We start from the raw sequence: 27,757 nt of genomic DNA, 5'->3' as shown, positions 1-27,757 counted from the left end.
CTTTTCTACCGGATCATAAACTCCTTGTAATTAAGGATCTCGCCTTACTATGATTTACTTCTTCCATGTTGCCTAGTAGATGACAATAAATGTCTGTTGGTTTTGACAAAAAACAAACAAAAAAAACCAGTGGATTATTACTTAGAAAGCAGTGGGCTTTTCCCTTCTCTTGATTGTTGGTGTAACAGTTGAGAGCATTTGGTATCGGACCTCCAAGAAATGACTTGAGTTTAAGAGAAGAAAAAAAGCAACTCACAAGCCTGAGGACTTAAAAATCCTGAAGGGTCATCATTTGCCAGAAAAGAACCAGCTTCAAGTCGTGCTGCTTCCTCGCATCCAGAGACTCTGCTGCACACGTCAGATTTCATCCACATCAACACGCCATGATCACTTCCTGAGAGCGGATCGGACATGTTCTATATTTACCCCTTGCCTCTAAAGAGCCCAGGCCAAAAGGTGACGGTCACCCGTCACCTGCTGCCCAGGGAGAGGGACAGGTTTTCCAGCCTCCAGCCCTGCACAGATAGCCTCCCCGGGCCACTCGGGCTCTGCGTTCCGACCCCCGGTTTCCACTTGCCTGCCTCCCGCCCGCACCAGTTGAGTGCCCCCTGCAGCTACTACAAGACTCACTTTCCTTTATTCCATTCCTCACTCCCAAGTTGAAAATCGTTGGCCGCCTGACTTAGGGAGGAAGGCTCAATACACCTGATGCATTTTTTTAATGCTTTGCGACACCCTGCGGTCTAGAACAGGGTCTCACCACGGCTCTACAAAGCACACTGTATGTATTCAGCCCTGCCCTGGGCTTCTCTTGATAGAAACCCAGCCCCCAAACGGAGGGAAACTCTATCTGTCTTCCATGGCGCCGCTCAAGTCGCTGTTCCTCTCCGGCCTTCCTGGATTCCTACGGCGCCTGCGAGTTGTCCTTCCCTCTGCCCCTCCTGCAACACAGATGATGCCCCAAAGCATCTGGCATTTGGGGACGTGTCATCCTGTGTCGCTGGTGTTGCCTCTTGAATGCCAACCTCATTTCCTCCGAGGAATTAGAAATTCCCTGTGCACAGAACCCACGTCTTCTCCTCTTTCCGTCTCAGCTCCCCTCCCTACCCCATCTAGACACTGATGAAGCCTCCAAAGGAAGCTCAGGTACTCATTCCACAGGAACAACGGGAATACACCGGAATCTTTTCCAAGCTGTTTTCCAGGCAGCCCCAGCCATGGCATCTCTCAAACGCACATTCTGTGTTTAATATCCCTTTAGGTTTTGCAAAGAGTAAAGCTGAGTCACAGGCTCTTCACTTTCAGGGCGCTGTCAGAAGCTCCAGTTTCATCATTCCACTTCCTCGGATGCTGGGGCCACCTTACGAGAAACTAGCTTAGGTAGAGACGTTACCTTGACAACCAGAAAGCTTTCCATAACCTCCCACCTGTTGTACACTGAACCTGATACCTAGGGATGGGCACAAGATAAAATTCTTTTAGTTACAACCAGCCATAACCCCACAGTTAGTTCATGCCAGTTACGTCCTTTAATTTTACCACAAGGGAATCTATATAGAAAGGTGCTTTTGAAGTTATAATTTATATGTAGTATATGTATTATGTATGTGGCTACAATTATGTCTCTAGTTGGTCTGTGCAAAGTTGACCTCAACTTGACAACTGTATCTTTAGAAAACCGAAAAGCCAGGGGTGCCTGTTTGCTGGATTCCATCAATATAACAGGCTAATGTGACAGCTGAGTACTTTCAAGTGTTTCTATTCATTATTATTTTTTTTAAAAATACTTGTGTATATTAAAATTAGATATGATCTGTTTTGAACTTTGATTTAAAATGTGCAACAGTGCAGTGAAATCATGTACTGCAAGGATGCAAACAATACAGGGTTTTTGTTCAGCATAGCTCTGTTCCAGAAAAAGTTTTCAGGTCACTTTTCCTGATATGAAACACAAAGGAGAATCATTTTTGCATAAGTAATTTTAAATCTGTTCTGCTATTTGCAAAAGCCAAATTAAGTACCAAGTGGTCACTCTTTACTCTCCAGCTTCCTGAGTTAAATTCCACTGCATGGCACACAACGTCTGGGCCATTGGTGTGTATCCCTAGCTTCTGATTTAAGAGCCAGCTCTCCTTAACCAACTCTAGTTAGGGTAGACTGAGGAAACTCTTTAAGTGTTCTTGGAAAATGTGTCAGAATATTCAGTGGTTGCCTTCACACCTTCTAGAAATTACCATGTAAGCCTAACTCATTCGATCATGGACCACAATGGAAACAGCAGTACTTCTCAGATAGCTGAGAACCTGAACAATCTTTACCCAACAGGGGAAAGTTTGAAAGGTTTTCTTAAAATACTTCCTATAAGGGAAAGCACAAAAATCCTATTTAAAAATCTCAGCTTTTTCTTTTTTGACTGTCATTTCTCCAGTTAATTCCAATCTATGATAGCCCCAGACCACAGAACAAAGAGTTTGACTTCAATTTATATTATGTATTATCAATTTCCCTTTGCTTTGAGACATTTTTATGGTAGATTTTCTCCCTTTCAAATCTTCTAAGCTCACTTTTGAACTTCCCAGTTAATTGCCTGACCTACAATTCTGCTCATCCTCCAGCCTATGTTTTTTGTTTGTTTGTTTGTTTGTTTGCGGTACACGGGCCTCTCACTCTTGTGGCCTCTCCCGTGGCGGAGCACAGGCTCTGGACGCGCAGGCTCAGCGGCCATGGCTCACGGGCCCAGCCCCTCCGTGGCACGTGGGATCCTCCCGGACCGGGGCATGAACCTGTGTCCCCTGCATCTCAACCACTGCACCACCAGGGAAGCCCCGAGCCTACGTTTTTAACCTGACTCTCTCTGTTTAATCTCTACCCTTCTAGTTGCAGCATTTAGTGACTCAGCCTTCTCCATGTATGCAGCAGGGTCTATGTTTTTCCTACCTTTCCCTAACCCATGAGTTCCTTAAACCCTCCTAGAGATAAGACCAGATGAACGAATCAAAGAATCTTCTATAAAACATCTCTACCTCTATTCTTTGAGAACACCTGACTAGGAGACAAAAATTATAATTTTTTATACCATTTTCGAATTGTTCCTAACACCTGGGCAATTCAGTCCACTACTCAGCCAGTCTGGTGAAGGAAATACCTGGTGGGTTATTCTTCAGTGGTAGGTGGGCAAACCCCCCCAAGCATGCCCTGATATCTGTGGGAGGTGGCTTTAAGGGTCCGCATGGCTTTTGGCCCAGGGTAAAGAACCTACCAATGAAGCCTCTTTCATTTGAAACCATTAGAGTCCTTCTGACTCACAGGCTTTGGCCTGGAAACAAGGGCTCCACAACTAAAGAGCAGCCATGCCCTTTCTCCGTCCTTGGCCCATTTCCTGCCGTGGAATGGCTGGCCCTCAACCTGGCTCACTGCCCTCTCTGGGTCAGCGCTCCATCTCGACCGTAAAACCACATCTGATGGCTTCGAGCCTCTGGACAGAAAGCACAGGATGTGCCTCTGGAAGGCACGCTTTAAAGGGTAGTTTAGCCAGATCGTTTGCTGAGATCTGATTCTTGACACGCTCAAAGAATGGACCACCGAGGCGACTGAATGAGAAATCTCAGAAGAGAAGGGAAAGCAGTGCAAAGACACAGCAGGTCCTTCTGAAACTGACCTGATGTTGCTACCTTGCCCTAGGAGGAATGCAGCAGGGTGCTATTATTTCTTTGTAATGTTTCCTATACCCTAAATAGACCCAAGATTCCCACATTGAAATTCCCACAGTCTCCCTAGAACCAAGGTAAAAATGTATATATCAAACATTAGTCACAATGGAAAACTTCATGCCTCCGGAAAAGAGAATGAGTTATAAAATATCTTCATTGTTATGGCAGTTTCCCAGTTAAAATTTAATACTGGTGAGTTAATGACTAAGGACCGTTAATGAATAATGGAATAAATGAAGTGGATTTTGTTACTTGAGTGAGGTAACTGCACTGCCTCAAAATAGCTCTTAGCTATACTAAAAAATGGCATTTCCTTATCAGTAAATTATTTTTATGTAATAATATCCACATGGAGTTAACGAACATCCTTAAAGGTGGTATTTTATTCAGGTCAGGGGTCTGAATACAGGCTAACAGAGAATAATGTTGGTTTCTATGTTAACTTGTTTTTTGTGTGTCACATTATTGTAACGTTTAACTGAATTATTAAAAGGATATTCTAAGCTTGTTTCTGAAGCTGATCACAGTAATCTACCTTTGGATGAGGATGAGATGCCCCATGACCTACACACAGGACATTACACATACTGGAAAAGACATCATTTAAAGAACCTTCTCGGGGACTTGCCCTGGTGGTCCAGTGGTTAAGAATCCACCTTCCAGTGCAGGGGACGTACGTTCGATCCCTGGTGGGGGAATTAAGATCCCACATGCTGTGGGGCAACTAAGCCCGCGCGCCACAACTACTGAGCCCACACGCTCTGAAGCCTGCGAGCCACAACAGAGAGAAGCCCGCAGGCTGCAACGGAGATCCTGCGTGCCGCAACTAAGACACGGCACAGCCAAATAAATAAATTTTTCAAAAATGAAAATTTTAAAAAGTGACAAATTACAAAAAGAATCCTCTCTCCAACTTCGAAGGAAGGTCCCTCATCAGGCATTCTTTAAGTAACACATACACACTAAAACTGAAGCGAATTGACTCTTTTTTTTCTTGAAATCTATGTTAACTTTGAAATGAATCAGGAATACCATTTTAATAATAGGAACTAACTAACAGAGGGGATAATATAAATTACTTAAGTTACTTAAATACACTTTATTTCACATTTCCTTCAATTTTCTTATTTGCAAAATGGGAAGAATACCTATTTCATAGGCTGTTATGAAACTCCGAGCACAAGGTATGCCTTCGCTACCATTCCTATCACCATCACTACTACAGAATCCTGGCTAACCTAAAACAGCATCACCAGTGCCCACCGACTGGTTAACCAGCCCAAGGTCACCTGAGTGTCCTTGGCTGGTGGAGAAGGTCTGGACAGCCATGTGGGTGCGGGGAGAGGCTTCTCCCCTGAGCTCAGGAAGCAGTTCAATGCTCCTAATGTTAAGCTCATGACAGCCTCTGACTCTAATTATGTGGCAATTAGTGAGAATTAAAAATAATTTGCATTTTCTGAATAAATACCCATTTATGGGGAAATGGTGAGGACCCAGAGTCTGCTGGCTGAGCAAGAAGAGAAGTGAGTTGTGTGACGAAAAATCTGCCTCCGATCCGGAAATAAAAAATACACCCTCCCCAGAGGGAGAACAGCACTCAGTGGGCGTGATCCTTTCACCTGTACTATACACGCCACATCCTGAGGGCGGCACTTCCCACAAAGAACGCTGGGACCTTGAGTCCTTTGAATTCGGATCAAAACCCATCACTGCTGAAGCTGTCACAGTGAGAAACCTCCAGGGATACACAGGTCACAGTCACTGTGATGCTTCTCTGGCAGCAGCAAAGCCGTACAAGCAGGGACCAGCCACGTAGCTGGCAGGATCCAGGCAAAATGAAGTGAGGGGCCCTTTGTAGAATCACAGATAAATAACAAATAATAAATTTACTGAGAATTTTAAGACAGCGAGAACAGAGCCTTGAACCAAGTGAGGGGCCTTTCCCAGCGCAGGGATGGGGACCGACCGCCCAGCTGCCTGATCTGCAGACAGGGTCTCCCCTCGGCGGCTGGCGGGAGGCGGCCCCGGCCCGGTGGAGTGATGTCGTGTGAACCGTCACTCACCACTGTCACGGCATCGTTCAGCAGGGACTCCCCAAAGACCAGGATGTAGAGCTGCTCGTTGACGTGGATATTCTCGAAGACAGCGAGCACGGCCACGGGGTCCACAGCCGAGATTAAGCTGCCAAAGAGCAGATTCTGGAGCAAAGTGATGTCACTCAGGCCGAAGGCTTCGATCTGGCAGATCCCAAACAGAGACACCCCGATGCCAATGGAATTCCAAAGCGTCCCGACCACGGCGTACCAGAAGATGGTGCCGATGTTCTCGAAGAACGGGCGGGTGGGCATGAAATAGCCCGCGTCCAGCACAATGGGGGGGAGGAGGTACAGGAAAAACACATCCGTCTTCATGGCCGGGGGGGATTTCTCATCCACTCCGAAAATAATCCCACCCAGCAGAAGTCCAACCATGATGAGAAGGCAGCTCTCAGGCACTATGGTGGGTAATTTGTGATACAGATGGAAGCCTATGAAAGAAAAAATAAATAACGACGAAATTTGGGTTACGTGAGAATTATGGAAAAGGCAAACTGGTTCTCTCTGACAGAACCAATAGGTCCTGTTTCAAAATCTCCCAAGGTCAACGTAATTGGCTATACACGGGCTTTAGATATTACGATGCAAAAGTCAGGTGATCCCCTTAAAACTATTCACAAAGCACATTCAGGTACACATTTCAATTTAAATCAGAAGTGGAATACTATAGGAACACGATACCTAAACAGCACAGCTTTCATCTAAATGCCTATTTTCTTAAAGAAGACAACGCAATTTTACATTTGAAGCAATATTGTGATTCCCAACACATTTACAGATGTCACAAACCATTTCATCCTCATAAAAACCCTAAGGAGTAAGGCAAGGAGGCATTTTCACCCCTTTTTTTATTTAAGTGGAAACTGAGGCTCAAAAAGATACGGGGTCGTGCCAAGGTGGCCAGATCACAGGCCAGGTTTTGGATCACCGCTGTCTCCTCTGGTATTGAGAAGAGTTTGTAACTTGCTGAATATCAATATTTCTAATTTCAGATTCCTTCATTTGGAACGCTGAATAGGTTTAATTTTCAGATGTCTGCTCCTTCGGAGACAACCAAATCAACATCAAAGGTCCATCAGATGACTACCGAAAAGTGAGGCATATAAACACGCCATGATCTCCAATGTCATAGAGTTTCTAATCAAGGCAGGAACAGATGTGTTTACGACTTACTCTAGTATAAGGCGGTAAAGCCCCAGTCAATCACTAAGGGAACAGAGAAGAGGAAATCTGCTGAGAATGGCATGGATGAGGCAGCGTCTTGCATTAATCACATAGAGAAGGCAGGAAGAGTCTCCTAAGAAGTGAAGGAATGGAAGGAAACACCTTTTCCTAATTCATGGTGGAGCCCAGTGTGGCTTAATGCAGACACCATGTTAGGGGGCGGCCCGTAGCAGGGAAACGGGAGGGAAATGCGGGTGGTACCGGCATGTGGGCAACACAGGAAGCAACTTCACACACGGAGGTCACTTGGCAGGGCTTACGTGAGGCCAGCCCTTATTGGCAAGGCAACAGCGGGCCATCCCGAAGGCATTTCATACCTTTTAGAATTAAAGCAGCAAACGGAAATTATCTGAATTATAGGAAGACGGTATTAAAATGACAGAGTAAGTCCTTAGAAACTTACAATCACAGCAGGTTTAAAAAGTAAACCCTTAGAAGCCTACAAACCATACTGAAGTCATAGCATGAAATATGTGTGGCCCCCCCAAAAATGTAACCATAATTTGAAGAAATTTTAAATTTCTTTAAGAATTAATTTCTAAGTAATAAAGCGAACATCTTTATATTGGGTATTCAACTCATCCCTCCAGCTTGGATTATTTTCTTACTCATGCTACAGCAGACTCCAATCATCATTGGGGAATAAATGCATTCAGCTGATGCGGCCACGCCGGACCCCTGACCCTCTGGCCTGTTGACCTCTCTGTGTTCAACAAAGAAGTTAAAAAAATATGCCCACAGGGCTTCCCTGGTGGCGCAGTGGTTGAGAGTCCGCCTGCCGATGCAGGGGATGCGGGTTCGTGCCCGGGTCCGGCAAGATCCCACGTGCCGCGGAGCGGCTGGGCCCGTGAGCCGTGGCCGCTGAGCCTGGGCGTCCGGAGCCTGTGCTTCGCAACGAGAGAGGCCACAACAGTGAGAGGCCCGCGTACCGCAAAAAAAAAAATATGTCCACTGAAAACCACATCTTTGCAACCCCTCCGCACGCTGACTCCTGCTTCTATACCAACTTACCCTGTAAGATAAGGATGTCCTGGTACAGCCTCCCTGGCCCCCTGGGTTCCAGTGCAATCTGCTCCTTGGTGGAATGGAGAGCACAAAGGGCCAATCTGAGGGCGCCCTGTGTGCCCTGGGCCATAACAGCTGCCCCCTGGCTTGGAATCCAGCTCTCCGACTCCCTGCGTGTGGCCTCGGAGGCGTTCCCACCAGGCCCAGGCCAGGTGTACTCAGCTGTGAAATGGGGACACACACACCTTTCCCATAAAGAGTGGTAACAGTAACTAACCACTGGCCTGCAATGTCACGTATGCCCAGACATTTTGTTTTCTGTCTCTCTTCTACTTGAAAAAGCAAGAGAAAACGGTTCTCAAGAAATGCCCAGAAGCAAGGAACAGGATCTCTGCAGACCAACTGGAAACTGGACAAAGCCTGCTTTGGCGGGCTCCTGCTTCCTCTTCTGCCTTTTTCTTTCCTGTTCTGCCACCCAGACTTGGTACCCTGTGCTCTCACACGGGGGTGCCGTCCTTCACTGTGTTGAAAGGAGATCCTTACTCCTAAGAACGGAGCATGGGAGACCAGGTAGGTGGGAGAAAGGAAGAAACCCTGCCTGCTTAAATGCATCAGAGGGTGGGACCAACGGCCGCCGTGCTTGCCACGTGACTGATCCTGACCAGGATCCCAGGTGAGCGGGAAACCAGGATGCAGTCAGACAGAAGGGCCACCAGGATGGAGGGCTAAAGGAGGCCTGGAGGAAGGGAAGGGAGCAGGGGAAAATCCCGTGGTCGCCAAAATCAGAGAAGAACGGCAACAGGCCAAGCGCACTTGTTTAAGAAAACAGGTGTTTATATTTAGAAAAGGCTGTTCGCCTTTCTTTTCTGAATGCTTAGGCCATTCAGCACCGGTCTGCGTGACCCTTGCTTGAAATAGGACAGCAGTTACTGAATCTGCCCAGTTGTTCCACAGGCAAGAAGGGATTAGATGTAAGCGTAGTCACAAGAGATCTGAGTCCGGTGCTTTTGGGGGAACATAATCAGAGATGCTGAATTTTATAACCCTCCCTCCTGGCAAAAACGGTTCCATGTGGAAGTGTCTATTCTTTCACCAACCACAGGAGTCAAACCTCCTAGCAAAGCAGTTAGGCAAAACAAAACAAAATAAAGGCTTCTTAAATTTCACTGTTCACAGAATAAAACAAATAAATCAGCATTTACACATGTGCATATATTTATGGCTCCCCTGGCCACAACCAAGTATTTCTTGAAGAGAAAATGAACTTGAATAGACCAGGGTCATTATCCCACCTAATAGTATTGACAAATACATCAGTTGTCGGGAGAAAACTTTTTGATGATTTTTACAAGGCTGAACATGAGCTACTGAAGGTACAATCTACTATTTAGTCCAGGGGCCAGTTAACTTCTTTCTGTAAAGGGCCTGATAGTAAATGCTTTCAGCTTGCAGGCCATACTTTGCTATTATAGTACAAAAGTAGCCAGAGTTAATATCTAAATACATCGGTGTGGGTGTATTCCGATCAAAGTTTATTTATGGGCATTGAAACTAGAGTACAATTTTATATGTCACCAAATATCATTCTTGTTTTGATTTTGTTTAACCATTTAAAAATGTCAAAGCCATTCTTGACCCACAGACCATACAGAACCATGCTGGGGGCCCTCTCTGGCCCCTGGGCTGTGGTTTACTTACCCTGGTTCAGTTTGTACCTTGTATTTCCTGCTAACTTCAATTTAGAATGTCTGGGGCATTGTACTTGTGTCATTCACTTTTTATTTCTGGAACATAAAAGTCTGTGAGGATGGATGCTTTAAAATGTATTTTATTTTAATTGCAACAGAAATTCACTTAGTGGGAAAGGGAACAGAATTAGGATCTCATACCAAATACATAGTCGAGCGACTCTATCTTCATTTCTCTTTGCATATAAGTGTTGGAATGAACTGAACTTAAAAACTAAAGATCTAGGTATAACTGAGTGCAATGCAATTAATTCACTATATTTACTCATTACACATAAAATAATCCATTTGTTAAATTCTGGAAAGAAAGGAAAGTGAACAATAACACAGGAAGCTTCCAGACAGTAGGATCCATAAAAGAGCAACAATGTAAAAATCTGAATTAGAGAAAACCACCCCTCCACCACCACCACCAACAACAACAAAATACAAAATGTTTCCCAAAAAATACAGTTTTAATTAACCAGCAGCACAACAGCAAGGGAAAGTGGAAACCTGCAGAGGTAAGAAGAGAGAAACACCTTCAGTTGAGAAACTTCTCACTGGAGGTGAATACAGACACACATATTCTAACTCATGCTCCATGTTTTAAGAGAGCCTAAAAAAATAATGATATTTATTAGATCCACAAATATTTGCCAAGCCCGTGTTAAGCAGGGGACAAGTACCCTTGGGGACAAGGTCAGTGAGGGCAGCCTTTGTGGCTGCGAGACCCAGAACTAGCTTCCCCGGCTGGTGCTTCTTGAAGCAACTCTGGGAAACTGTGGATTTAAAATAAAGACTATTCAGAAAATTATGCCTATTTGGTTGGAGAACAAAAGGTAAATACTTATGGAATACATCAAACTTGTTTTTAAGAGAAATAAACAAGCTTGTTCAAGTCTAAAAATGCTGACTTTATGTATCCCAATTCACATAGCAATCAAATATACAGAGGCCACAACAGTGAGAGGCCCACGTACTGCAAAAAAAAAAAAAAAAAAAAAAAATAGAACGGCAACATGCAATAGACAGAAGCAGAGAGAAAACAGTAAGAAATACCACTCTGATCAGATACATAAAAACAAACTGTCATCACTGCATGATAACTCTAGTCGACAAAGACCAAGTAAGAAAATTTAACTCTAAAAATAAGTAGAATCAAATTGAGTAAATAAATAATACAAGCAACTAATAAAAAGCTAAGCAAATAAATACATAAAAAGAATAGAAGTCATAAATAGAGCAGAATTAACCGCTCTATGTCAGTAACATTAGCCTGTGAATATGGAATTCTCACAACACTTAGTCACATGCTGGGATTGAAACATACATCTAATTTCTCTCCATCAAAAAGTAGCACAACTGTGAAGATAGAGGTCTCAAAAATGCTCCACTTATTATATCTGCAAAGGACTTATAATAATAGATTAATTGAAAAATATGAAATTATAAAGGAAACATTAAAATTTTGTTGGGATTATCCCAAAGCAGAACTTAGATGGTATTTAATTTTTCCAAATGACTTGACCACTTACAAAAAAGAGAAAACCAGTATGTGTTTAGTCTTTCCATGAAGAACCTGAGAAGGAACAAGCAGAGTTAAACCCTTAAGAGGGTATTTGTTGAGTACCTTCCCTGTATAAGATACTGAGGGGCCCAGAGATGGATCACAAATGGGCCATGTCTTCAGTGAGCTTGTATTGGCACATAAGATAAGACTGTAAGTAATTATAGTACAAGATAGAAAGTGATACATGCTATAAAAGAAGACGTATAATAAGTACCAGGGAAGTAAGGAGAGGAGGGAAATTAATTCAGATGAGGAAATTCAAGAAGGAACTGGAGCAGGTGGCATTGAGATAGCTGGACGTGGATATTTCCATTCGGAGGGGATGAAGCACAAGGAAGACAGCAGGAAAGGCTGGTTATCCTGAGCACAGGGTGGCAGGGCTGGCCTGAATGTGAAGTGTATAGGGCAAGTCAACGAGAGGGGCCATCCAACAGGCAGCAGCCACACTGTAGAAGGCCTGGAGAGCTGATCCTTCAAAACCCGCCTTTGTTCTGTGGGCAAGGGGAGGGGGAGCCAGTGAGGGTGTCTCAAACCATCCTTGTCTTCCACACATGGAGCGGACAAGCTCTTCCCAAGAAACCAGAGACCAGACTTTGGAAATGAGAGGGTCAAGGCCGTCCAGTTAGAGTTTTAAACCAGATGTATGTGATTAACCATCGGCAGAAATAAATAAAAAGTTGATGCAAACGTGTGACGAAGAAGTGTAAGAACAGCCCAAACTCCAAAGGGATCTATACATGATCTCATAAAATCCAGTCTGTAAGGAGAGCCACTCAGCACAAGGAGGGGTTAATGACAGAATCTTACTATCTAGCAATGAAAAAAAGAAAAAACCAGTTACATACAACAAAAGAAAAACTACATTGCAGCATTATATATGACAGGGAAAAAGCAAGAAATAAAAAGTATCCATCTCATTCAATCTTTTTTTTCATACAATAGACATTTATGGAGACCCCACTATGCGCTGGGTACCATATCAAAGCACTAGGGATGTAGTGATGAATACAAGGAAGTTTTTTTCACTGGAAGGCTTCAGTGATGGGCAATAAAATATATAAATCAAACAATAAATACACAGTTGACAGGTGTGATGAACACTACAAAGAAAGGCAGAGGAGGGTGAGAGTATCCAGGAGGACAGGACGGGGTAGAAGCTGACAGCAGTGTGGGCAGGGAAAGCCTCTTTGACGGGTGACATCTGAACAAAACCCTACATGAAGTGAGGGTGTGGGACATGGTGGAAGGACTTTCTAAAACAGAGAGGAACAAGGGCCCTGAGTTGGGAGCACCCTGAGCGAGGGGGCTACTGTGGCTGGCTGGAGCACGGGAAGTAAGGAGAACATGGTAGGAAATGACGAAAGAGAGGCAGCAAAATGCTAGAGCGTGCCAAGCCTGTCACCACGGGAAAGCCTCTGGACATTCTCTGAGACCAACAGGGAGCCACCGAAGGTTTCTGAACAGAGGAGTGTCATGGTCAGATTCACGGTTTTACAGGGTCATTCTGGCTGCTGTGGAAGAAGAGAAGCAGGAAGACTAGTCAAGAATCTTCCAGCAACATGGGAAAGAGATGACGGTGGCTTTCGTGAATGTGGTGGGGAGAGTGAGGAGAGGTTGGATGCTGGATATATTTTGAGAGTTGCTCCAACAGAATGTGCTGCTGGCTTGGATGAGGGATGTGAGTGTGATACTGTGATGTAATAATAATTTTTTTAAAAAGCTATTTTGTTCTTCATCCCCAGTTCCTGGGCAGAGCTCCTAAAACCTTGCTAACTCCCTAAGTGATAAAGGTGCTAAGAGTCTCTTTTGTTCTACTATTTGGTCTTTGCCTTCAAGTCCCAACACAGAGTTCTTAACTTCCTTGGAATTTTCTGGGTGATAGGAGCATCTTTTGCTCTAATCTTAGTAGGCTCCTGGATACGTTACCAGAAAGACCAACTATGAGTAGAAGCTTGGAATGTTCAGCTCCACCCCTCCCCCACCACTGGCGGTGGCCATACTAATTGATCTGGCCCATGTGATGGAGCCGCAATAAAAGCCCCTCAACTACGGGGTTCAGAGAGCTCCTGGGTTGATGAACAAATCTACCCACTGGGAAGGTGGTACATGCCAACTGCACAGGGACAGAAGCTCCTGAACTCTACACCCTTCCAGACCTTACTCCATGTATCTCTCTATCTAGCTGTTCATCCGTATCCTTTCTTATACAATAACCCAGTCAACATAACTGTTTCCCTGAGTTCTGTGAGCTGTGCTAGCAAATTATTGAACCCATGGAAGGCATCGTGAGAACCCCAGTTTATAGTCAGCCAGTAAGAAGCAAAGGTGACCACCTGGGACTCACAGATGGCAGCAGCAATGGGGGCGGTGTTGTGAGACTGAGCCCTGGATGAGTGGGATCTGATGCCAAGTCCAGGGTGATAATATCAGAACTGAACTGAACTGCAGGACACCCAGCTACAGTCCACAGAGGATGGAGAACTACGTGGTGTGGAAAACCCACACACATTCTGGTGGCCAGAAGCCTTCTGTGAGTGAAGAGAGGAAAAACAGGGAGTGTGTTTTCTTTCAGTGAGACAGATGCATCAAAGGTGAATCCAAGGCTTTTGGCTCAAACATCTGGGTACAGAGTGGGGTTATTTACTGAGATGAGAACAGGGAGAGAGGAGATTTCAGGGGAGAAAAATTGAGATTGTAAATGCCAACCAGAATCTCCTTGGAAAACACCCAAGGGAGCTTAACAAGTTGACAGCAAGATCTAGCTAGAAGAAATGGCAGACGATTTCTATTGAACATCATAGATGAGCGATGAGCTGCTACTTCTTTTTTTAAAAAAAATGTTGTAAATGCTCTTTATTAGTTTTCAACTTTCAGTATCAGCTTAGAGGTGAAAGACGTTAACTATGGTTACAGGCCAGAATGTAAATCTTACCAACCTTGAAAATATAAAAATAAAGGTATATCTGGTCAAAACTGGATGGAACAGATAAAGTTCTTAATATACTCATTTTTGAAAATGGGAACTGAGAGATATTGGCTAAAACTGATACAGCAACAAAAAACTCGTCAGGAAATTAAAAGCACTTACCTCTGTAAAGCAGGTCTAGGCTTAAGGAACTGGGGGAACTGTTATTTGTTATAAGCTCTTTAGGATAACTTAAAAATTTTTTTAATACCATACCTATACTACTTTCATTAAAAACAATAAAAAACAATACTCAATGTTATTTTAATTGAATAACACACCACTGTCAAAAATACTGCCCTGTGTTCTTATTAAGCCCATAATGGACAACGGGGTGAAACAGCAAGTCCAAATAATGTCAAACAGTGGTACAACAATGGGGAAAGAAAGCATAATTTAATCAGAGGTATCAGAGGTCATAAATAAAGAGAAATCACACACACACATAAATACACACACGTTTCTTTTTTGCTTCTACAACTGTAGAAAATTCCATATAGATCAAAGACTTTAAAATTTTAAAAATCTATGAAAACAAGAAAAATCCTATGCTGCAATCATCTCACTTACAAAGAAGTGACATATTATAACCAGTGGCCAAAAAGTAAAGAATTTTAAGATAAAGGCTAGGTATGCCTGAATTCACCTTTGTAAAGTCTGCAAAAAAAAAGTAAGAAAATGAAGATTAAAAAAACAAAAATCCATTAGCTCGGTGCTTTGTGACAGCCTGGAAGGGTGGGATGGGGAGAGTGGGAGGGAGGGAGACGCAAGAGGGAAGACATATGGGAACATATGTATATGTATAGCTGATTCACTTTGTTATAAAGCAGAAACTAACACACCATTGTAAAGCAATTATACCCCAATAAAGATGTTTAAAAAAAAAAAAAAAAAAAAATCCAACTGTTGCTTCTGGGAAGATGGAGTATGTATTCTTCTCTATTCCTCCCACTTAGGACACTTAAAAAGCCTAGGTATCATGTACAAAACAGGCGCAAGGAGACTCTGAAAGATGGAGAGATGAAGGAGGACGGCTAGGGACCTCGAGATCTGAAGAACAATACAGCAGGGAGTTCCCTGAGCTTCCTTTTTGCCTCCAGTATCCCAGACTTGGAGCTGAAGAAGCCAGCGACCTGGAAATGCCCATGGGTGCTGAGAGCAAGAGCCCCAACAAAGCCCACTCCATCCAGACAACGGACCAGGAAAGAGGCAGCCTCACAACATGTAATACTTCTAGATAATAACTGCTCTATTCCAGCCAAACCCACAGAGCAAAGACCGAGCAGAGATTGTAGATCCCGCCCTTACTAGACTGTAAGGAACACCCCAGCCTCCCTACTAGGGTGTGTCAGAAAGGAAAAAGTAGGGCGGTGGGACTTTCTCCACCACCAGGTAGAAATGAGCACCCCCTCCCCCACAGTGCCTGTGAACACTACATGAGGGACCTAGAATTTGCAATGACGAGGTACCCCACGTCCTCCTCACTGAGGTGGACCAGAGGAGGCCTGGTGGCGAGTCAAGACATCCACTTCCACCGGATGGTAATGAGGACACCACTCCCCTGGCTGTCAGTGGAGGCCACCAGGAGAGCAGCAAGGAGGCACTCCTTCCCCATCTCAGCCAAGGCGTCAGTGCAGACCCAGTAAGGACCAGGGACGGCCATCGCCATATAGCAGTAATGAGCAGACCCTCGGTGGGCAACGGAGACAAAGTGGAGAACTTGAAAATCTACCCCACTGTAAGTAATGATATGGCCGCTCCTCCCCCCCCCCCCCCCGAGAGTGGTATCATAAGAAGTCACCTAAAACAGAAGGTATAAATAAGACCCATGGTCTCATAACATAATACCCGAAATGTCCATGTTCCAATAGAAAACCACTCATCATACCAGGAACCAAGAAGATGTCAAACTGAATGATAAAAACACAATAGATATCACCATCATGATGACAGAGATGTTAGATTTATCTAACAGAAATTTTAACACAGCCACGATAAAAATGTTTCATGAGCAATTACCAGCATACTTGAAACAAATAAAAAAATAGGAAGCCTGAGCAAAGAAATTTAAAACCTCAGTAAAGAAACAGAAGCTACAAAGAAAAACCCTATGGAAGTTTTAGGACTGAAGAATACAACAACTGAAATAAAAAATTCAATTGTAGGACTTCCCTGGTGGCGCAGTGGTTAAGAATCCACCGGCCAATGCAGGGGACACGGGTTCAAGCCCTGGTCCGGAAAGATCCCACGTGCCGCGGAGCAACTAAGCCCGTGCACTACAACTACTGAGCTGGTTCTCTAGAGCCTGCAAGTCACAACTACTGAGCCCGCACACCACAACTACTGAAGCCCGTGCACCTAGAGCCTGTGCTCTGTGACAAGAGAAGCCACCACAATGAGAAGCCCATGCACCACAATGAAGAGTAGCCCCTGCTCACTGCAACTAGAGAAAGCCTGTGCACAGCAATGAAGATCCAACACAGCCAAAAATAAATAAACAAATTTATTTTTTAAAAAATTCAATTGTACTGGCTCAACAGCAGAATATTAGTAAACTGGAAGTATGAATTAGTAAACAGGAAAGAATTACTAAACTAGAAGACAGAATGGTAGAAATTAACCAATCTGAATGACAGAGAAACAACAGGCTTAGAATGTGAAGGACCTGTAAAATTATAGTGAAAGATCTAACATTCATATCATCAGAGTCCCAGAAAGAGAAAAGAAAGAGGGTGGGGCTGGAAAAGCACTCAAGAAATAATGGCTAAAAACTTTCAAAATTTTGCAAAAAATATAAACCTACAGAATGAAGAATATGAATAAGCCCCAAAAAGGATAAACCCAAAGAAATCCACATCAAGATAAGCTATACTCAAACTTTTGAAAATACAGAAAAAGAAAAAAACCTTGATAGCGGATAGAGAAAGGACACCTTATCTATAGACGAGAAAATAGAATTTGAGCAGATTTCTCTTCAAAAATCATGGGGGCTATAAGGAAGTGGTACAACATTGTTCCCATGCAGGAAAAAAAAACAAAACTGCCAACTCAGAATTCTATACCCAGCGAAAACAGCCTTCAGTAATGAAGAAGAAATCAAAACATTCTCATTTGAAAGAAAATTTGTTGCCAGCAGACCTGCCCCAAAATAATGGCTAAAGGAAATTCTCAGTATGGAAAGCAATGGAATCTTGGAACATGAGGAATTAAGAAAAAAAGTAAAAATACAAGAAATTCAATACATTTTCTTTCTTCCCTTGAATTTTCTAAATTAAGCTTGGCCACTGAAGCCAAAATTACAATGCTGTTTGATGTGGTTCTCAATGTACATAGAGAAAATGTTTTTCGGACGACTATAAGTGGGAGAAGGTAAAAAAACATAAAGGGAGGAAAGGTTTCTTTACTTCACTCACACTGGTAAATGACCACATGAGTAAACTGCCATTAGTTACATATGTATATATATGTAACTAGCACATGAGGGTAAATATATATATATCCACACACACGTACATATACACATACTGATGATGTAATACTTGGAGGAAACACTAAAAAATGCTATACAAAGAGATACTCTCAAAAACACTACTGATAAATGAAAATGGAGTTCTGAAAAGTGTTCAAGTAACCCACAGGCAAAGAAAACAGAGAAATGAGAAACAGGGAGAAAACAGAAAACAAAAGAAAAAGTGGCAGATTTAAACCCGAACACCACAAACACACCAATAGTTACAAAAAATGTAAAGTGTCTAAATGCATCAATTAAAAGACAGCTGTTAGTAGAATGGATTAAAAAGCATGACCCAACTATATGTTGTCTAAAAAAATGTCACCTCTATACAATGATATAGGCAGGTTGAAAATTAAAGAATGGAAAAAGTTACATCATTAAAATATTAATCAAAAGAAAGTGTGATTGGCTATATTAATATCCAATAAAGTAAGCTTCAGAGCAAAGAAAATTACCAGAGACAGGGAGGGACCTTAAATAATTATAAAAGGGCCAATCCACCAAGAAAATATGGCAAGCCCAAATGTGTATGCACCAAATAACAGAACTATAAAATATATGAAAAAAAAACTGATAGAATTGAAAGGAGAAATAGGCAAATACATAATTACAGTTAAAAACTTCAACACCTCCTGTCTCAATAATTGGTAAAATAAATAAGTAGATCATCAACGAACAGGATCTAATTCTATAGAAGACTCCAACCAACGACAGCAGAATACACATTCTTTCCAAGAATCCACAGATTATATACCAAGATAGAACATTTCCTCAGCCATAAAAACAAATCTCAGCAAAGTTAAAAGAACTGAAATCGTACAGAGTACATTCTCTGATCTCAACGGAGTCAAACTGGAAATCAGTTAACATACAGAAAACAGGAAAATCTCTCAACTTCTAGATAATCTATGGGTCTACACACCCACTAGGATGGCTGTAATCAAAAAGACAGATAATAACGAATGTTTTTGTGGATGTGGAGAAATCAGAACCCTCATGTGCTGGTGAGAATATGAATCGTGCAGCCATTTTGGAAAACAGTCTGGCAGCTCCTCAAAAAGTTAAAGACTTATCATTTGACCTAGGAAATTCACTATTAGGTATATATCCCGAAGAAATGAAAACCTGGCCGCATAAAAACCTGTACACAGACATCCATAGCAGCATTATTCATAATAGCCAAAAGGCGAAAACAACCCAAATGCCCATCAACTGACAAATGGATAAACAAAATGTGGTAAAACCGTACAATGGAAGCTGATTTGGCCATAAAAAGGATGGCATACTGTCACATGCTACCTCAAGGATGAACCCTGAAAATGTGCTAAGTGAAAGACAGAGTCACAAAAAAACCACATACTGTATGATTCCATTTATAGGAAATGTTCAGAATAGGCAAATCTACAGAGACAAGGTAGATTAGGGACTTCCTAGGGCTGGGGCAGGATGGGGAAATGGCCCAGGCATAGCTAAAATATATGGAATTTCTTTTGGCAGTGGTGAAAACATTCTAAATTTGATTGTAGTGATGGTTGCACGTCTGTGAATATACTGAAGACCATCAGGTTGTACATTTTAAATGGGTGAAATACATGCTGTGTAAATTACATCTCAATCATGCTATTCAAAAAAATCCATGGGTCAAAGAGGAAGTCTCAAGGGAAATCAAAAAATTGAACCGAATGAAAATGAAAATGCAACATAGCAAAAGTGGGACACAGCTAAAAGAGCACTGAGAGAGAAATGGATAGCACTAATGCATTCATTAGACAAGAGGAAAAGTCTCACATCAATAATCTAATCTTCCACTTCAGGAACCTAGAAAAACAAACCCAAAAGAATCCGAAAGAAGGAAACTAAAGATAAGAGCAGATATCAGTGAAATCGAAAACAGAAAAATAGAAAAAAATCAGTGGCATAAAAAGCTGGATCTTCTCAAAGGCTGATAAAATCGACAAACCTCCAGAAAGACTACCAAGATAAGAGAAGACAAAAATTGTCAACATTGGGAATTTAAAAGGGTACCACTACAGAGCGGGCGGACATCAAAAGGATGGGAAAGGAATACTATGGACAACTCTACACACACATATGACACCTTAGATGAAATGGACCAATTTCCAAAAAAACACAGACAACCACAACTCACCCAAAATGAAGGAGATCAGTTGAACAGCCCTGTAAAATAAATTGAATTTGTAACTTAAAACTTATCAAAAGAAAAAAAATCTCCTGGCTCAGATGGTTTCACTAGTGAATTCTACAAAACAGCACCAATTCTACACGATCTCTTCCAAAAAACAGAGGAGGAAAGATTTCCCAATTCATCTTATGAAGCTAGTATTACCCTGTTATCGAAACCAAAGACAGCACAAAAAGGAAAGCCAGAGGCCAATATCCTTTATGACTATTGCAAATACTGTATTTTATTTATTTATTTATTTATGGTACGCGGGCCTCTCACTGTTGCGGCCTCTCCCATTGCAGAGCACAGGCTCCGGACGCGCAGGCTCAGCGGCCATGGCTCACGGGCCCAGCCACTCCGCGGCATGTGGGATCTTTCCAGACCGGGGCACGAACCCATGTCCCCTGCATCGGCAGGCGGACTCGCAACCACTGCGCCACCAGGGAAGCCCCGCAAACGCTGTATTTTAAAATAAGAAATATGTTTTTGGTCTTTGACCCTCAGTTCCTGGCACAGAGCTCCTAAAACCCTTGGTATTTCCTAAGTGTCTTTTGTTATGTTAATGAGGTCACTTTGGGAAAGTCCCTGGGGCCCCTTATCTTGTCTGCCCCATGGGGGAGGGGCTCCTTAAGGAAACAAAGTTTCATCTGAGAAATGAAGAGGAATAGGAATTGTCCAAGCCAAGAGGGGTGGAAGGGTCTCCCACGGCAGCGGGAACAGCACATGCAAAACTCTCTGGAGTGGACATGACTGTGGTCCATAGGAGGTGCTGCCAGAAATCCAAGAGAGAGGGTGAGAATGACCAGTCCTGGCCTTGTCGTCCACTGCCTGGATTTACCCCCGAACTAGTGGGAAGTAGTAACACCCAACATGGTCAAGGATATGAAGAAACAGGTACACTTTTCAATCAAGACATTGACAAAGTGTTTTGAGAGGACAGTGTTGACCCACGGGGCTCTCTGCCCTCAGTAACACTGTGCCAAAGTCTTGAGAAGAGGTTTCTTGCACTAGAGCACTTGACCCTGCCTTTGATCTGGCTCTTTTCCGGGGATTTTACTCCACATCTACGGAGACGCAAAGGGAAAAGGTATGAGCTGCATGTGTTCTCTGTGGAGGTTCCGATTCCTGAAAGCTAAAAACTGTGTGCCTCACCTTTTATCATAGTCCCTCACTTTCCTACTTCCAACTTTTCTAGCTGTCTCCTTTAATCTCTAAGTTTGTTCTTTTGTTTCCCAATGGAATGCATAGCCAACTGGTTTATATCTGATTACACTAAAGGTTTATGCTTTTATCACTGCTCGCAATTTGCACCTTTGTCTCAATTTTGATCAGGTTGTAAGAACTACACTATAAAAGTAAAATATTCACTTTAACCAAACACAAAAGAACAAATATTGCATGATTCTACTTCTATCAAATACCTAAAGCAGTCAAATTCACGGAGATAGAAAGTAGAGTAGAGTTACCTGGGATTGGCAGGAGGGGTGTGGGGACTTACTGTTTAATGGGCAGGGTTGCTGCTTGAGCAGATGCAAAAGTTCTGGAAATTGATAGTGGTGATGGTTGCAAAACACTGTGAATGTACTTAATATTGCTGAATTGTACACTTAAAATGGTCAGTTTTATGTTATATATACTTTACTGCCATGGAAAAAAAATCTTCATTTTTCACTTTCCTACTCATTTTTATTAAATAATTATGGCAAAGTAAAATGAAATATTGACAGAACTGCATAAGCACTGCTAAACGAATAAGCATGAAGAGATGGTGTTGCTAAAATTGATGTCTGCTGATAGGCACTGTCGCCATGCATATCACCCCAAATATTAACTGGTCAGCTGATCCCCAGCCTCTGGACTGGGCCTTTGAAAGGCAACTCTAGGAGCAGTGATATAAAATGTGCAAAGTCTGAGCTGTTCAAAAATAAGAAGCCAAAAAGAATTTTTCTGCAATTCAAAGGGTAAAAAAAGTAATTTTTACAAAAATGATCACAGTAAGACATCAGAAAAAGGGAAATGGGTGAGGAAATTATAACATATTAACATGATATAACAATCTACTGCCGCACGTATGTTTATTATATCAATATTTCCATGGGTTTATTCAAAATAATGGTCAGTGAACAAGGGCACAAGAAGAGTTACAATATTGTTTTAATTATATTTAAAAACTGTTAAATTCACTTATTTTATTCATCGAAATATTTTAAAGGAAAGTGCTTACATGGGACCTGAGAATCTACTGAGACTCTAAGACCAGATATTCTTTTTTTTTTTAATTTTATTGCTGTATAGTTGATTTACAATGTTGTGTTAATTACTGCTGTATAGCAAAGTGATTCAGTTATACATATACACATTCTTTTTCATATTCTTTTCCTTTACGGTTTATCACAGGATATTGAATATAGTTCCCTGTGCTATAGGGATCTTGTTGTTTACCCATCCCATATATAATAGTTTGCATCTGCTAACCCCAAACTCCCACTCCACCCTCTCCCACCCCCCCTCCCCCTCCCCCTCAGCAACCACAAGTCTGTCCTCTATGTCTGTGAGTCTGTTTTTGTTTTCACAGGTATGTTCCTTTGTGTCGTATTTTAGATTCCACATGTAAGTGACAGATATTCTTATTTAAATTGACAAAACAGGGAAGTTTTCTCAAGGGTAAGTGACACTTTCACTTAGGGTATGAATAACTATTAGGGTGACATTTGATTTACCCACAGAATTTACCTTTCACAGATGATGAAGCTGCTGTGTGATTCAACTGAACATCAGAGGCAACGTGAGAAGGACCCGCCGGCCTCCTAACAGCCATCCCAGCACTGTTTCCACACCTGGGATCCTTATTCAAGGTGTAAAACGTGAAAGCCTCTCACTTAGATATTCCATAACAGCCTTCCCAGTTTTATCAATGGTAAGAGTATGTCACCATTTGTATTTACTTATTTCTCTTTTTGTAACATGATCCCACTCTGAGAATGGCACTTATTTTGATTATTATTAAGTGGACTATGTAACAAATTCCAAGTGATCCTGAGTGCGTAAGTGTCCCAAACAACAGACTCTGCTGCCTTCAGTATAACCAGGTATAAATCCAAGAAGCAAAATTTCAAATAACATGAAAATGTCCGGACCAGAGGGCTTCCCTGGTGGCGCAGTGGTTGGGAGTCCGCCTGCTGATGCAGGGGATGCAGGTTCGTGCCCCGGTCCGGGAAGATCCCACCGGCCGCGGAGCGGCTGGGCCCGTGAGCCATGGCCACTGAGCCTGCGCGTCCGGAGCCTGTGCTCCGCAATGGGAGAGGCTGCAACAGTGAGAGGCCCACGTACCGCAAAAAAAAAAAAAAAAAGTCTGGACCAGAGGTTGCAAACTGGCAGGCCATGGGCCGTCATGGCCGGCAGGCCTGTTTTGTTGTGTTCATCTGGTGTTTTTAAATATTGAGCTAATATATGGAAACAGAGTTTGCACATACAAATTCTCTTGTCTGGTTTATCTTGAAAAAATCAGCAGATTGGGCCCTCTGTCCCCCACTCCATACCGATGTGTGCAGGGGGGGCAACCAGCTTTAGCCAAGACAAGGGTTGGTCCTCCAGCTCTCCTGCCTGCTTCCCCGACCCTGGCCCCGCTACAAGCATCTCACGGGACCTGCTCACGCACCACTAGGCCCACTCCGTCTGCTACCTGTCTAGACCTCAAGTCCAAAAGCCAATCTTCAGATGCTACTAAGACTGTAATGGAGACTGGGGAACCTTCCATTCTATTTCTCCTCACTAGTCTTTTTAGACTGCTGACTTCAAGTCTCAGCTGTGGCAATGAGATCCCAGCTCAGGAACTGAGATTCCCTGAATTAAACATGTGGCTTCCCATCTCTTAAGCAAGTGAGTGAGGGGCCAGGGGCCTCCCCGTCCCTGCTGGGTTGGTTTCTGCCAATGGGCTGAGTTCTCTGACACGCGCCGGCCAGCGCATGGAGGTGGTGACGTCCACTTCTGCAGGCGGACGTAACATCTGAGGGTACACTGCCACTGGCCTGGGAGTTTCCTGTCCACCGGAGGCCCTGATCCAATCCTGGAGCCAGGGCTGGGCACGGATTCGACTCACGCCCTGGTCTCATCACCACCTGCACTAAACCCATCCTTCAATCTCAGACTCATCACTTCTATTCCTGGGCCATCAGTCAGATGAGATCAATTCCCAGTATTATATATTCCTCTGTGTAAGAAGCTGGGTGCAAAGAATCAGCCTGTATCTAATGAGCAGGAAAAGTATTTTTGCTGAGTAGACTCTGCAAACATCCATAGCTAGAAATTTCGTATTTAGTTTTTAACTGGCAGCCTCATGACAGACTTAAAAGTTGTGTGTGTGCGTGGGCCTGTGTGGCGGTGTGCATAACACACGCAGACAGAGTCATCCATGAAGCCCTTCAGGTTCACGGTGCTTCATGTAATAAGATACTGTATCCAAAGCTGACGGAGAGTTTCCTGTCACAAAAGGACACATCTGCTGGGGCAAAAGGCAGAGGCAGCTGGAGATGCTGCTTTATATATATATATACACACACACACACACATATATACATACATATGGAGGGGGGAGACTATATCTCTCTGGATTTCAAGAAAAGTCACAAATCGAAAAAATAACAAGCTCTCCCTTCAAATGACGGAGTTCTTTGGTCCCACCCATGGAGGTGTTTGGGAGGAACCAGGCTCTGAGTAGGACTAGGGTGGCTGGGAAGATGCTCCTGGCACTGAATCCCTCGGTCCACGGGGTCCTGGGGCCCAGCAGACAGGCCCAGGGGCCTCCAAGGCTTCTGCTGCCCCAGTCAATCCGGGGCAGGCCAGTCACGAGCAAAGTTCTCCTGGCTGTTAAAGAGGCTGAACCAGGGCGGCGAGCCCAGTGAACACATGGCAAGATAAACAACCCATTGATACAGCCCCCCACCTTGTGCCTCACGGAATTTCTAGAACCCTCCGATATCTCTTTAAAATCTATTCCAGTGGAAGGACAAGCACAGGCCCCATTCACTAGAGGGCTATGTCCGTGGTCCACAAGGTCACTATTTGTCCAGAGATTTTCCAAGAGATTGACATGCAAGAGACGGGCTGGCTAGTCAGCATCAATGTAAAGTATACGTATGATAATTATTTTTCATAATGATCTTGTAAAAAGCAAATCAATCTCTTCCTTTCCAAGATAAGAAACTGTGCTTGAAGTCTGAGGGACACCAGTGAAGAAACAGTAAATAAGTAAACAAACACACTGTACTCTTCTGTAATCGTGTTTCTCACGTCTTCCTTAGAGTTATTCATGGTTTTGAATTTTCTATTCAGTTGTTTACCACTAGCTGGCTTTCAAAAAACCAAAACCAGTTATGTACTTTACTGCCTTGGCTACTTCCTGCCAAACAGACCATCTTGGATTACTCGGGTAACGGGTCATACTCTCCTTCCTGAAGCCACAGGAGCAAGGGGGACAGGGGGATGGGTTCCAAGGATGTTCAGTTCTTGCTATCAGCACACTCAGATTCTAGGGCAGCCAACAGAGGAACGACGTGAGGTTTGTATCGTATCAATTTTGCAAAATGTTCCGTGAGCACAGTGCAGCCGAGGTGGGATACACATCCCGCAGCATCCAGACAGACAGCCTGGCAAAAATCACCCCCAAAGCTCACCAAGGCAGCAACTCTGCCTCAGGAAATAACAATGACCCTGGACAGCTGTCAAAGTATTTCTGCATATATGACACCTGGGCGTGAAAGAAGTGCCTCCCGACACGTATCTCATCTGGAGGAGTAAAGTGATCTGGGGGAGTTTCTCACACAGCCAGGTGGGAAACAAGATCCTTGCTGGAAAAATGCTGAGCGCCGGCCCTGGCCACGCTGAGTATTCTTATTTAGAAAAGTCTCCAGCTTGTGTTTCACGTAAATTGCAGCTCAGAACTGTCGCAGAACTTGTTCTGCATCCGTCCGGACTGCAGGTTTAGGTTGTACGACTATGAAGCGAATCCTGCAGCCCTCAGCATCCTTAATTTTACTGGGTTTCATCTCCTTGTGGCTCTAGACCTCCTTTTGTTTTTTCTTCATTTTCCATTTTAGTGACAGAAGGGGTTTGACCAAGAAAGGATTAGGTTTGGAAGAGATCATTCAGAGGGTAAAAACTTTCCAGTGTATAGGCATTGTTTAGGGGGAATTACAGAATCCAGGGAGTCGTCAAGTTCTGGTGACTGTTTCAGAACAGACCCTTTGCAGAGCCTGCTGGCAGATGGGGGCGGGCAGGGAGGGAGGAAGCTCTGAGCTGGGGAGTGGTGATAAAACTGTAACCTAGATTCAAAATTCTCCGTGCAGGGCAACAGTTGAAAGCAATTTTTCTTTTATTGCCCCGGGTTAGATGTTAAATCCTGGGATTTGTCTTTCAGCCCATGCGTTGGTAAATGAGTTATGGCAATTTGGGTTTTGCTGTTTGCCCACTGTCATCGTGAAGTTGTACGAGGCTATCCAGGCAACCTACCCCATCCGCCCAACCACCTTGTGCCAGAGTTTTATTTTCTGTTTGGTTTTCAGTCCTTGAAGAGCCTGCCTTCCAAACAAATTGACCACTTGCTTAAAATAAGCAGATCAAAGTATAGGAAAGGAACTCACAATTGCCGCTAATTGCTACCTGATTTCATTTTTCAATCAAGTGGTTGCTTGCATTCAACTCTAGTCAGCAGTGATTTACATGGTGGGGACCTATGGGCATACTGGGGCCTCGGGCTAAACTAAGAAAGCGCCCTATTTGGCAAATTGACACTCCTTTCCAAACGTCCCAGAATCATAACATTTTTGTCCACTTTGCTTCCTCCCTGGCTTCTGATTACCAGCTCAGTGGTCTTCATACACCCATGTGTCGTACCATTTGCCTTTCACTGCAAAGACCACCAGGGCTTCAAGGAACATCAGGATGTATGAATCTTAAGGATCGTTATGTTGATTCTTATGGCTCCACCTTCATCAGACTTAGTATGCTTCATCAAGATAATAGTCAAACCTACTAACGCACTTAGTGGAAAAAAGGAGGACCGGAGTCCTGCCAATGATGCACATTTGTCCAAAGATTTAGGATCAGTAAGTAACAACTCCCCTGATGTCACGTGACTTCAAAACACAAAATTGAAAACAGCAAGACCAAATGAAAAGAAAAAAACATACAAAACAAACAAACAAAAATCACTGCAGAGAGTGAAGCGTTAAATACATACATCAGCTATCAAATCAACCAATACCTTTGGCAAAACCATTAGCACTTAAAAGCCGGGTTAAGGATGAGGTAAAATAAAATAAAGACTCCTGTGAGAAGTAACACTGATGCTAGATGTCAAACAACTAAAAATATAAAGCAGTATTGAGAATGTAGACATGGTAAGTTTTACCACCCAGCGTTCCAAGCTCCACAGAGGTAGACAAACACAAAAGATACAACGTATCAATCCCGGAAACCTCTACAGGAGGAGGGAGGGACAGAGCGGATAATAAACAAACAACCACATGTCAGATAGTGATAAAAGCTCTATAGAAACTCCACCGGGACTACAGGGCACAGAGAGACCGGGGCTGGAGCTGTTGCAGGCTGGCATATATATTTTCTAATTCCCTTAAAAATGTGAGCTCAAGCTAGAGGCGGCATCTTCCTGGCCTTCCAGACAGTTCACCAGAGAAGGCACAAAGAATGATGCACATTCTCCTAAGGAGACCAGCTTTGACACCAACAGTGTATCACTCC

At 43.3% G+C, this 27,757-nt stretch overlaps 1 protein-coding gene across 2 annotated transcripts in view; it reads right to left on the bottom strand.

The window, feature by feature from the left end:
• Nucleotides 1-27,757, bottom strand: part of SLC9A2 (solute carrier family 9 member A2) — an 89,190-nt gene that overhangs the window by 49,002 nt on the left and 12,431 nt on the right. Inside the window, exons 1-2 of one of the 2 annotated variants that reach the window (XM_032653120.1) lie at nt 8,042-8,088; nt 5,774-6,237 (exon numbers count right to left, since the gene is read on the bottom strand). In XM_032653120.1, the coding sequence (XP_032509011.1) occupies nt 5,774-6,181 (408 nt within the window). In that variant the 5' untranslated portion in view covers nt 6,182-6,237; nt 8,042-8,088. Of the gene's footprint in view, nt 1-5,773; nt 6,238-8,041; nt 8,089-27,757 lie in introns of those variants that run through there. The other variant, XM_032653119.1, reaches the window with a different exon arrangement.

This window comes from Phocoena sinus, chromosome 13, assembly GCF_008692025.1.
Source record: "Phocoena sinus isolate mPhoSin1 chromosome 13, mPhoSin1.pri, whole genome shotgun sequence".
NCBI classification, from domain to species: Eukaryota; Metazoa; Chordata; class Mammalia; order Artiodactyla; family Phocoenidae; genus Phocoena; species Phocoena sinus.
This window is presented reverse-complemented; position numbering and strand designations above follow the sequence as displayed.